The sequence below is a fragment of the Narcine bancroftii genome, chromosome 5 (assembly GCF_036971445.1).
Source record: "Narcine bancroftii isolate sNarBan1 chromosome 5, sNarBan1.hap1, whole genome shotgun sequence".
Taxonomy (NCBI): Eukaryota; Metazoa; Chordata; class Chondrichthyes; order Torpediniformes; family Narcinidae; genus Narcine; species Narcine bancroftii.
In genome coordinates this window covers 80,672,423-80,684,778 of record NC_091473.1, presented here as the reverse complement: position 1 = coordinate 80,684,778, position 12,356 = coordinate 80,672,423, and the positions used below count along the sequence as shown (strand labels likewise).

Below are 12,356 nucleotides of genomic sequence, written 5' to 3'. Positions count from 1 at the left end.
GGGAACAGTATAAAGATGTCCTTTGGCAGTTGTACAGGACCGTGGTGAGACCACATCTGGAGTATTGTGTCCAGTTTTGGTCTCCTAATATGAGGAAAGGTTGGTTAAAGTGTGGTTGTATGCATTGGAACTTAGAAGGATGAGGGGAGTTATGTTTGAGGTATATACAATTATTAAGGGATTGGACACGATAGAAACTGATTACATATTCTCTCTGTTGGGGAAGATTAGGACTAGAGGCCATAGTGTAAGAATACAGGGAAGGCCCTTTAGGACAGAGATGAGAATTTTTTTTTACCCAGAGAGTTGTTGGTCTGTGGAATGCTTTGCCGCAGAGGGTGGTAGAGGCAGGTTCTCTGGATAAGTTCAAGAGGGAGTTAGATAAGGTTTTTATGGACAGAGTAATTGAGGGTTATGGGGAGAAGGCAGGGACAGGGTATTGATAGTGGAAGATCAGCCATGATCTAAATGAATGCCCTACTCCATCACCTATTGTCTAAAAGTTACACAGATCAAAAGCTGAAATTTCAGAGATGTGTTTCAGATATGGGACTGAGACAGGAACTTGCCACGTAGTAGAAACATGCCATGTGGTCGTGCGTGAAAGTGGGGCCATTTTTGCAAGAAATCGCAGAAAAATTAACCAGGATAACAGGAGTGGACTTCACGGGCGACCCGGAGCTATATCTATTAGATAATTTCATGGAAACAAGCGACAAATTGACCAAATGTCATTTATATAAATAGTCCTGGTGGTAGCAAAAAAAGTATCGCAATCATTTGGAAGTCTGACTCCCCTCTACTCAGCACGATGGGCTAGAAATGAACAGCTGTATACCTATGGGCAAAAATCACATAACGTAAAGAATAAATATGACACTTTTGTAAAGGTCTGGCTGTCATACCTGGACCATAGGGGCCCAGATACAGTTTAAACAAAAAGGTATAAAAGTAATTATTATTATAATTTCCCCAACTGAACTCTATATATTTAAAATATTTATATGCTCTGATGGTGAACAGATCTGTATGTATGGGAGAGAGCGAGGGACTTTTAAAAAATTTGTTGTTTGTGGAAAAAAGTTTCATATTGTATATTTAAAATGTTACTATGTATATTTTTGAAAAAAAAAGAAATATTTGGTTGGATGCATGGATTAGATAAGTATAGAGAGATATTGGCCAAATGCAGGGAAGTGAAACAAGAGTAGGTGAGGCTTTTTAACCTGCATGGGTTTTGGGCCTAAGGGCCTGTCTCCACACTCTATGACTCTAAGAATGAACAGTGATCTTGTTGAAACACAAGATCTAAAGGGATATGACAGGGTAGATGTTAAAAGATTTTCACAAGTGGGGAGAGTTTCGAGTGAGGGAAACAGTTTTAGGAGAATGAGTCATTTAAAACCAAGATGTGTTTTGGTTTTTTTAAAAAAAAAAGTAGTGAATCTCTGAAGTTCTCTACTCCAGAAAGATGTGGAGGCTATCTCAGTAGAAGCATTTAAAGTTTTTTTTTAAAAAAAAAAAAACTTCTTTTCAAGATTGAGGGCTTTTGGGATCTAACACCGCTTCTGGGTTAGACCAATGCATGATCATATTGAGTACAGTGCAGACTTGAAGGCTTGGTGGCCAACTTCTGCTCCTATTTTCTTGTGTTCTTTAAAGAAATGGTTTCAATGCCAGCTAATGTACTTTTTCAAGATTATAATTATGATTACTTGATTGAAATTCTTCTTTATGGTAGGAGGTCTAAATCTGAGTTGACAGTTAAGTGGGCAACGAGCATTATACTGGAAGTAAGGTTTTCACCCAAAACATTTGAGTGGTCCGTCTGTGCAGACATTAAGATGGCTAGTGGAAATAAATTTAAGAAGACAAGAAGTTGTGTTCCTGGAGAAAGAATTGATGTAGTGAGTAGTCAGTGGACAGTGTTGGAAACAGATAAAATGGAAGATTTTGTCAGACAAATCATCCAAAGGTCTTGTTTTTTTCTCTGTCTGAGGCATATTGTGAATTCTCTGGTGTCTATTTTCTAAAAATGCTATTTTTTTTCCTGACAGCTGTCTTGATGGTTGATGATGATATTTTAATTAGTGCCTACGACCTTGATTTTTCCTTCTCTGTGTGGCAGGTATGCTTCCAAATTTTTTTTTCTGATTGGGAGGATAACTTGTTCAAGGTGCGGAATACATTAAGATATAAAAATCTTAATTAGGGAACTGTGATTGTCTAGCAATTGTCGAGATAATTGTCGAGCAGTGATCTGAGATGTAGCATTTTAGTAATTACCAATTAAAGCCTGATTGTTGAGAATGGTAGGATATGAAATATTCCCTTGAGTGATGGGATAGCAGTTTGTGTTAAAAGTCTTTGCACACTCTTTTAATCTAAATATATAATTTTAACCTTGCTTCCAAAGAAATTGTGAACCTATTCACAATTTGTTCTTCTGCTCAGTATGTCCTGAATCACACAGGATGAGTTAGCAAAAACTGTTAATAATCTGACTGACCAAACTAACCAACATTGGTATGCTAATTGAGGATAAATTTATATTCTCATTGTAACTATTGAATCCAAGACAATGTTTCATATACACATGCAGACTGGCTAAGGGATATGATGTCTTATTCAAACTTGGAAAAAAAATTTAGAAATGCTGTGATTGACTCCTATCAGAGCTTTAAGAGTTGGTGTTGATTTGGAATTTTGGCATGGTGCACTCTCTCAAATTTTTTAAATGTCAATCTTCAACCTTTCTTCAGGGAAGGGGTTTAGAATTGATCCTTTTTTGGATTTTTTTTCTTTGTTAGATTCTATTAAAACATTAGGTTTGTGTATTGTACTTCTGGAGTTTTACATATGATCATTATTGTAACTTTTTTTTAAGTAGTTCTATAGCACATAAAATTGTATTTTTCCATTATACAAATATCAATAAAAATATTTTTTAAAGTATATATTGAATCCCACATTTTTTATAATTATGTTAAATATCTAATTATTGAATAGCCTATCTAAAAGGTTAATGGCTTAGCACTTTTATTTTGCCACAAAGTTTTTTGTTTAACCAGTTTAAAAAAAAAATATCTTGACAAGTTTAGAATGTAGAGATTTACAAGGAAAGATCCTCGTAAGTTACTCTTTTAAATCCCTGGACGTCAAGTTTTTAGCAATGCGTAAAACTATTTATATGGCCCCTTGAAAATGACCCTTTGGCTAACTACCCTATAATTATCCCCTTTGTCTCCGCCTTTTTGAGTAAAGTTAACACGCTAGCAATTCTCCAGTCCCATGGTACTTCTGGAGAGTCAAAGGATTAATGGAAGATTACAACCTCTACATCCATTATTTCTGGAATGAAGGATGAAAAATTAATTTGACTAATTCTAATTCTCAAGAGATGGTGATGATATTTAATTACTCCCTATCTATGGTATTTTGTTGATATCTTCTAACTTGCTGCAAATAATCTCCTTTGCCTTCTCCACAAATATTTCCCAGCCTCATTCTCTACATATTTCAAATTTATACCTATTAGGGTAGTTGCAGCAATGCTTTTAATTTTGTATTAAGTATTTGTTAAGATTGTCATTGCAATAACTTATTTACTGTACCTTTATGTTTTTCAGCAATTTCCAGATCAAATAGTCGGGTTTGTCCCTCGAAAACATGTCACAACTTCTTCAGGAATTTATAGCTATGGCAGCTTTGAGCTCCAAAATGCAGGAGGTAGAAATGGTGACCACTATTCAATGGTGCTAATTGGAGCAGCATTTTTCCACGTTGGTTACCTTGAAAAATTTAAAGTCCAGCTCCCAGCTGTCCACACTTTAATCGATAAAACCCAAAACTGTGATGATATTGCCATGAACTTCATTGTTGCAAAATACACTGGAAAACCATCGGGATTGTTTGTTAAGCCAGTGGACATGAGGAATCTTGAAAAAGATTCCAACAGTGGTTTCAATGGGATGTGGCACCGTGCAGAGCACCTCCTTCAAAGGTCATGGTGTTTGAATCAACTGGCTGCTATCTATGGCAGCATGCCTTTGAAATATTCTAATATCATGATCTCACAGTTTGGGTTTCCTAACTATGCAAATCACAAAACAAAAAGCTGAAGGATAGATTTTGAATAACTGCTAGTGCATCAATTGATTACAGACATTATGCAGAATAAGCCCAGATTGATCTCTGATCTCCTTTCCAGTAGAGGGAGATGCACTAGAAGTGAATCTTGCTTCCACATTTAATGTGCAGGTGACATTATTGGGGCAGATGCTGTCTTCTGTTACTCTAGATTTTACATCTGCTCTGAGCCTTCCCGTAACTGTTCTGCAAATGCTTTAATTGTGAGAGCATATTGCTAATTTATCGATTTATATTTCCAGTTTGTCTTTGAGGCAGTCATTGATTTACAGAGTTAAGTCAGCTATTGCAGTTTGTGTGTGGAGTACCAATTTTGTACTGTTACAGTAGCTTCTGTGTCTTTAATAATGATTAAACTGTTCTGCCTACTGTTAATATACTTTGGTTATACCTATTATCACTCTACTTCTGAAGATCAGCTTTATTTCACTCCGATCTTATAATTTAAAAAAAATATATATTGTTGACTTTAATGTGCTTGTATATTCTCAGGATACAGTTATGTATGTACATTTAGTGAATTAATAAATCTTTCCTCATCTCTTTCTGGCTTTCACTTTTTCTCTCGTGCACTCCCTCTACCATATCTCCGTCATTCTGTCTCTTCTCATCTTTGCTTTCATATTGTTCAGGAGCAGGGACAAAATTCTGCTTTAAATTTTTTTTTCTGTTTTCTCTTTTCCCTTTATCACTTGATTTCCTCGGCCACCTGCGCCCAGCACTGTTCAGATATAGTTTGATAAAACTCTGAACTATTTAATATTTTAGTTTGATTTGTCATGGGAGGGTGGGAACAGCCTTTCTGTGGTCCACCTGTAAAGTGTGCGTCCTTTCCTATTTGCAACCACAGGTGGTTGGTGTTTGCATGTAAATACCGCTCTTGTCTCTTGGGCAGAGCAGTACAATTCTGAGCAGGTGATATTGAAGGAGATTTTTATGAATATCTGCGGTGAATCCTTTGAATGATATTTATTACACCTGTGATGCGCAAGTGATGGAGAAAGTAAAATTTTATGATGCTGGATGGAATTTCAATCAAGTGGACTAGTTAGATCGTTTCCTGTGGAGCTACACTTATCCAGCCAACTATAAACTACCGACATAATATCTATCCTGCTCAAAATGCAGAAATTTCGGGGAATCAGATTATGAATCACTCTAATCCACTGCCTCTCATGGTTGCCACTTCCTCTTACAACTTTTGTGTCACAGTTTTTACCCTTCACTGCCCCTATCTTTTACCCCCATTCAGTGTTTCCTTACCCCTTGGCCTCTCACTATCATTTGTAGATGGACGGCCACAGTATTTGTGTCTTTAGTTTGGTTAAATTTATGGTCTTGCATTAGATAATGGCTTGGACTGATTTTGTAAAATGGACCAGATCTATTGACCTGTACTTTGTAAACTATGGGTGGTGACCCAAAGTAGGCTACATTCACTTCTTATAGAAGGTTCTGGGTTTTATTGGGGCTCCAGGGGGCCAGTATCACTGTGCCTGACCACCACCTGCTCGAGGTACGAGGTGGGGAGGACCCCAGGCTTGGGTAGTGCAGCTCCATGGATTGAAGTGGGTGTGGGGTTAACTATAATGGAGTCTCACATGGAGATAACTGACATGCATTGATAGAGGCGATTGCTGTTGGGGGTGAGGTCAGTGGAAGGCCAAGGAGTTGAGAAAGAATGAATCGGAGTTGGAGACAAGGCAAGGCTGTAAAAGGGAATTCTGAGAGACAGTGAATAAGGGCAAGGGGGGCACTGTTAGAAGTGTCAGGGAAATAAAGTTTACTGTGAGGGGTTCAGGGAAATGAGAAAGAAGGGGGCATTGAGAGAGAAGGATAACATGGGTAACTGAAAGGTGGGGTGGGGTAAAAGGGAACCTGAAGAGAAGCAGGCTTTGATGGGTAACTGAAAGGTAAGTGGTCAGAGAACAGGGAGGCTTTACTTAAAAGGCAGGGGATCAAGAAAATTAGCACATGCACATATGCATTGTGGTCAAGTTGACCTGAGTGCATGAATATATTTTCTCTGGACCTGGTATAAAAGTTTTCTCAGAATATCATTTTTGTAATCTGGGGGTTTTCCACGTTATTTGCCAGGGACAGAATTGGGAATTCCCATCATACTGGACATGCCTTGAGAAGATGCTGAGCCATTATTTTTAGATTCCAAGCACAGGAAAAAAATTATGCTGACAGTCCAGTCGCCACTTTTTATCATCCATAGATAAATATATTTAAATCTTGGAGAAGATTATTGTTCAAAGTTCAGATTTACTGTCAGAGTACATAATTATATCACATACAACCCTGAGATTCTTCTTCCTGTGGGCCAGGCAGAATTTCTATTTAATGGTTGTGCAAAAATACTGTAGTCAAGAAATATCCATATTCAAAAGAGAGAAATGTAAACAAGAAGGAAGGGCAAATGCAGAAAATAAATATTCAAAAATAAATTGTGCAAAGTAAGAATCCTTAAACTAGTCTGAGTTTATTGTTTGGGAATTTGATGGTGGAGGGTGGCAACTGTTTTTGAACCTGGTGGTATGAGTCTTGTGGCACCTGCTGCTCTCTGACAACAGCACTCAATGTAGATTTTCTTAATGATGGGGAGAGTTTTGCCTGTGATGCACTGGGCTTTGTCCACTACCTTTTGTAGGGCTTTCCATTCAGAGGTATTGGTGGCCCATACCAGGCCACGATGCAGACGGTCAGCACACTCCACTACACATCAATAAAAGTTTGTGAGGCTATTGATGTCATACCAAACCTTCGCAAACTTCTGAGAAAATAAAGGCACTGACGTGCTTTCTTCACAATGACATTTATGTGTTGGGTCCATGAAAGATCCTCCAAAATAGTGACTCCCAGGAATTTAAAATTGCTCATCCTCTTGACCTCTGATTTCCCCCATTGATCACTGGATTGTACACCCTTGGTTTTTCCCTCCTGAAGTCCACAATAAGCTCCTTGGTTTTGGTAACATTGAATGTGAGGCTGTTGTTGGTGCACCATTCAGCCAAGTTTTCAATCTCCCTCCTCTCTGCTGACTCATCACCCCTTTTAATACAACCCATTATTGTGATTTTGTCAAGCAAGTTTGTAGATGGCGTTATTGTTGTACTGACCTGCACAGTCATGGTTACAGCCCTTTGGTGCTCTGGTACTGATGGAGATTGTGGAAAAGATGTTCTTACCAAACTTCACTGATTCTGGTCTTTAGAAGAGTAAAGCCAGGAACCAATTACATATTGGGGTATTGGGTATCTGTTATTTCTTTAATAAGGAAAAATATTGCTGCTATATAATGAAGGTTGAGAAACGATTGTTGATCATAATTTACAGTCTTCATCTTGGATTAAGTTCTGAGGGATCGCAAATTTATGGCCCGAATTAACGTTAATATCCCCTATGATGCTTGGTTAATTGCCCTTACTGCAGCTTAAGTGCTGTTGAAACTTGGTTACTTACCCACTTGACTGTTGCAATATATTCTAGCTACAAAACTTTGTATTGCATTCCAAAAACTAGGTTCTCCAAGCCTTTGAGACCCTATGTTTGCAGACCAAATGTTGGCTCACTTCAGCAGTGTTGCAAGTTTCTTTGAAATCTCCACTTTTTTTTCTGTTTGACTCCCTAACCTCATTAATCCTATAATTACCCCATATATTTGTGCTCTTGCAGTTCACGTCCACGTGATTATTCGTCAATGTAATTATTCTATTATTGGAGTGGAATCTTGCTCCTGGACCCCATCACCTCTCCAATTTTCTTTAGTTGCTCCTTAATTAACTGAACAGTGTTTGTCTGCCTAAATTTCAATTAGGCTGTGAACCATCTTTGGATGACTTGCTCTATGAAAGGCCCAACATATTCCTGCTTTTATACTAGAATTTCATGTCACAAATTTTGTTTTCATTTGGATCCATTTCCTACTACAGATATGCAAAGTGTTGAGGAATGGTAGAGAGAAAAGCTCTTAGCAGCATAAATGAAAACAATTGTACCCAGAAGCTTTGGTCAGTGATGAATTGGGGATATGTTGCTGACCTCAAAGAAAGCAAAGTAAATCACAAAATTCTATAGACACCATGGTTGAAGTAAAAACACAAAGTGCTAGATAAGCTAAGCAGGTTAAACAGCAAAGATACATAACCAACGTTTCAGGTTTGAGCCCTTTGTCAAGAAATTGTCTCCCTTCAACAATGATTCCGTGATGTCTTGGGAAACAATGTTCTGTTTTCTGATGTCTGCTGGTGTCAGGCATCATTTGAAGGGGATTTATTGCTGTTCAGCAGCTATGAAGTTGCATTATCTACTGAACTAACCACACTAAAGCAGTCATAATGAATCAGGACATTTCAATTAGTTGTTTAAGTGTTTTGTTTGATAATGCTCTGTCCATGGGTTTTGCAACTACTTTCCTGCACTAAAATGAACTGCAAAAGAAAATTGATGAAATGTTAAAAGGAATTGCATGTTGTTTTGGGAGGATGGAAAATTATGAATTTTGCTAAACAATATAGAGGATATAGAATTTAATTGATTAAATTCATGCAATAAAGTATTAAATTTTCAGGATATTTGAACTCGTAATTAGTTTAAGCTCTTATCAATGCAAGTGACTTCCCCTACATCTGTTCAATAAGACTGCAAAGATAGTGTATGAGATGAAGGACAACCAAAATTACTGATTACTTTGAAGTCCATGTGCAGAAACTGAATTTGTCAGTTCACCTAATATTGATGGTGAACATATAGAGGGCTCTTTCGTGCTTAGTTGAACTCTGGAGTCATTACTCTTGTTGATTTACTGCAAGATGTCAAAATCGTGCTTGAGGGATTACATGTAGACTGAGGGAAAGATCTTGATGGCAATGAGATTGTAGGTTGGGAACAGTATTCATGGAGAATGAAGCACACTGAAAGCCCAATACCGTGCACATGATAAGAATCTTAATAAGCCATGATGAACTTATTGATTATCTTCTCATCTACCTTTAAATATTTGAATTAAATATGCTGTGCTCTTGTAACACCTTCCCAAATCTCTGAATGTCACAAAGTACTTTACTAATGATTAACTTTTGACCTATAGTTAGTTTTAGAACAAGCTTTTGTCTTGACCCCAAAACCCAGCAGCAATAGATATTCACCAAGACAAATTGTTACTTAAACAAAAGTTGCTTTTAATTATTTTTAAACATGAAAACAGAATCACACTTTAACTTAACCTAACTTAACCCCCTTCTAATTCCAAGCGCACGTGTGTGTAATGTGTATGTAAGTTTAGAAAAGTTCTTTGGTTCACAGTCCAATCTCACTTCTCATTCCTCCAAGTTCACTGGTTGCAGGCAATTCTTATACTGTGCACAGAATTTAACATTTATAAAGTTCACCAGGCTTTGGTGCTTGAAAGGTAAATGGTTACTGTTCAGGAAGGTTCTTGTTGGTTTTTAGAGAGAGATTTGTTGTTCCAGGGCATCCACAACTGATTCATTTTTAATCAGCCACTCCAGTGTATTGCTGACGAAATGTGCCCCCATCAGGATTCTCCAGATGATACCCTATTTCTTTCAGGTCACCACAGAGTTCCTTTTCGTTTCCCTTATTCCAAGTGAAACATTATACAGCCAGTCCTCTCTTGCATGAACCTCAAGGGCTTTGACCAGGCTGTCTTCCATTCACAAGCTTGCCGGCTTGTCCTGTTACAGTCCCAGCTACTGCTGAAACACTAGAAGTGATCTGTGTGTGTGTGTGTCTCTCTCTCTCTCTCTCTCTCTCTCTCTTTCAGAGCCTGTTTGACTCTCGCCTGGCAAAACCACATGACCCCCTTAGAATAATCTGTGGCTCCAACAAGATCTTTCATCTGTTGCTCTTTTTAAACAACAGTCCATTAGTGAAGTCTCTTGAGCACTGTTCAAAGCTCTTGCAAAAGCTGTGGAGCCAATATCTCTAGCATGGGGCAGAGGTCCAGTATTTTAAATAAGATCTGTTTTAAAGTGTAATATGTAACCTACTCTAACAAACCTTTCCCAATTTATCTCCCAAAAACATATCTATACACTCTGTCACAACTTCTCCCTTTAAAAGAAATTCAGTTATAACTAAACTGTTTTTAAAATCACTGAAGAGATACAAAATACACAATATATAACGTTATAATAAAGTAACCAAATGTTGAGAGTAAAATTGTCTATACACGATCAATTTTAACATCAAACAATCTGCTATCACATTATTTGTACTTCTGATATGATTAATTTGCAGATTATATTCTTGTAATATTTAACTGCAGTTTTAAAATCTTCTGTTTTTATTCTATATTTTATTTAAAAACACCAGACCATTGTGGTCAGTAAATATCACAATTGGCTCATGAGAGGTACCGAGATGTACATCAAAATTCTGCAGAGCAAATATTATAGATAACAGTTTTTTCTCAATAGTAGAATAGTTCTTTTCTTGAACATTGAATTATTTTTAAAAGTAGGCAACTGGATGGTCAATTTCATTGTTTTTGTAGTAAAACTGCACCTGCTGCTCCCTCACTGGCATCATCCACTGCTAAAGAAAATGGTCTGTTAAAATCAGGAGATTTTAACACAGGATAATGGCATAGCATCTCCTTTAAATTTTATGAAGCTGTCTGACAAACCTTAGTCCACACAAATTTCTCCCCTTTCTTCAAAAAGTTGGTTAAAGGAAGAGCAACCTCAGCAAAATCTTTGCAAAATTTCCTATAATATCCTGCCATTCCTAAAAGCCTTCTCACTGCTTTCTTGCCATTGGGGATAGGAAACTCAGAAATTGCATTCACCTTAGCTTGAATAGGTGCAACTTTGCCATGACCAACTACATGACCCAAATATGTTACAGTGGGATTTGCAAATTGACTTTTTGCTAAATCAGCAGTTAAGGTTGCTTTGGATAATTTTGCAAACAATTTGTCCTATTCCCTTAGATGTACTGTTCTTCCCATGTGTCATTTTTTGTGACCAAGTCATCAATCTAAGCATCTGTATGTGTTAATCCATGTTGCAGGGGTATTTTTCATGCCAAAAGGTAACACATTATACTCATATAAACCAGATGGAGTTACAAAAGCCAAAATATTCTTTCCTCTCTCAGTTAAAGGCACATACCAGTAACCCTTCAACAAATCCAACTTGGTAAGAAATGTAGCTTTCCCAATTTTATCAGTGCAGTCATCTATTCTTGGAATAGGATAAGCATCTGTTTTAAGTTACTGAATTAACCTTCCTGTAATCTGTACAGAACCTAACAGTTCCACCTGGTTTCGATACCAGAATACGAGAACTCCAATCTGAGTTCGAAGGTCTAATAATATCATTTCTCAACGTATATTCCACCTCCTGATCCATGATTTTACTCTTCTGAATGTTTATTCTATATGGGTGTTGTTTTATGGGACTTGCTTCTCCTACGTCCTCATCATGATAGATCCATTCTGGTATATCAGGAAACAAATTTGTATATTTCAAAATTAATTCTTTCAACTGCATCTGTTCTTGTGACTTAAGATGGCCTAACCTTTCCTCCAAATTTTCCAAAATTTCTGAGTTAGACAGGCGGACAGAAACCATGGTTTCTTTGAGGTTACCCTCACAAGATTCTGTTTCCTTACACTTATGATCCATAACATCCTCAACCCTGCTAACAACTAACACTTCTGATACAGATTGTTATCCACTACCCTTATCCCCATAATAAGGTTTCAACGTATTTATGTGACAAACTTGAGTTTTATTCCTTCAATCTGGAGTGTTAATAACATAACATCATTCATTTTTGACTTAACCACATATGGTCCTGAAAATCTACCTCTCAAAGGATTGTCATGTTTTAAAAACAAAATCAAAACTTTACTTCCTGATTTAAAATTCCTCACTTGAGCTTTCCTGTCAAATAAATGCTTCATTTTACCCTGAGCCATTTCTAAATTCTCTTGAGCCAAAGTCCACTTTTTGTAGCCTATCTTTAAATTTAGAAATATAATCCAGCAAATCCAACTGCACATCCTCATTAACTCACTGTTCTTTTATCAACATTAAATTTCCTCTAACCTGATGTCCAAACACAATTTCAAAAGGGCTGAAACCTAATGAATCCTGCACAGCCTTCTTTGTTGCAAATAACAATAAATGAATACCTTCGTCCCAATATTTTCCATTCTCCAGACATAAAGT

The 12,356-nt window shown here is 37.1% G+C and overlaps 1 protein-coding gene across 2 annotated transcripts in view; it reads left to right on the top strand.

Annotated features, from left to right (window-relative positions):
• extl2 (exostosin-like glycosyltransferase 2) overlaps window positions 1-4,692 on the top strand; it is a 28,148-nt gene extending 23,456 nt beyond the window's left edge. For both annotated transcript variants that reach the window (XM_069938016.1, XM_069938017.1), the window contains exons 3-4: window positions 2,058-2,128; window positions 3,630-4,692. In XM_069938016.1, coding sequence (XP_069794117.1) covers window positions 2,058-2,128; window positions 3,630-4,121 — 563 coding nt within the window. In that variant the 3' untranslated portion in view covers window positions 4,122-4,692. The remainder of the gene's footprint in view (window positions 1-2,057; window positions 2,129-3,629) is intronic.
• The last annotated feature ends 7,664 nt before the right edge of the window (window positions 4,693-12,356 follow it).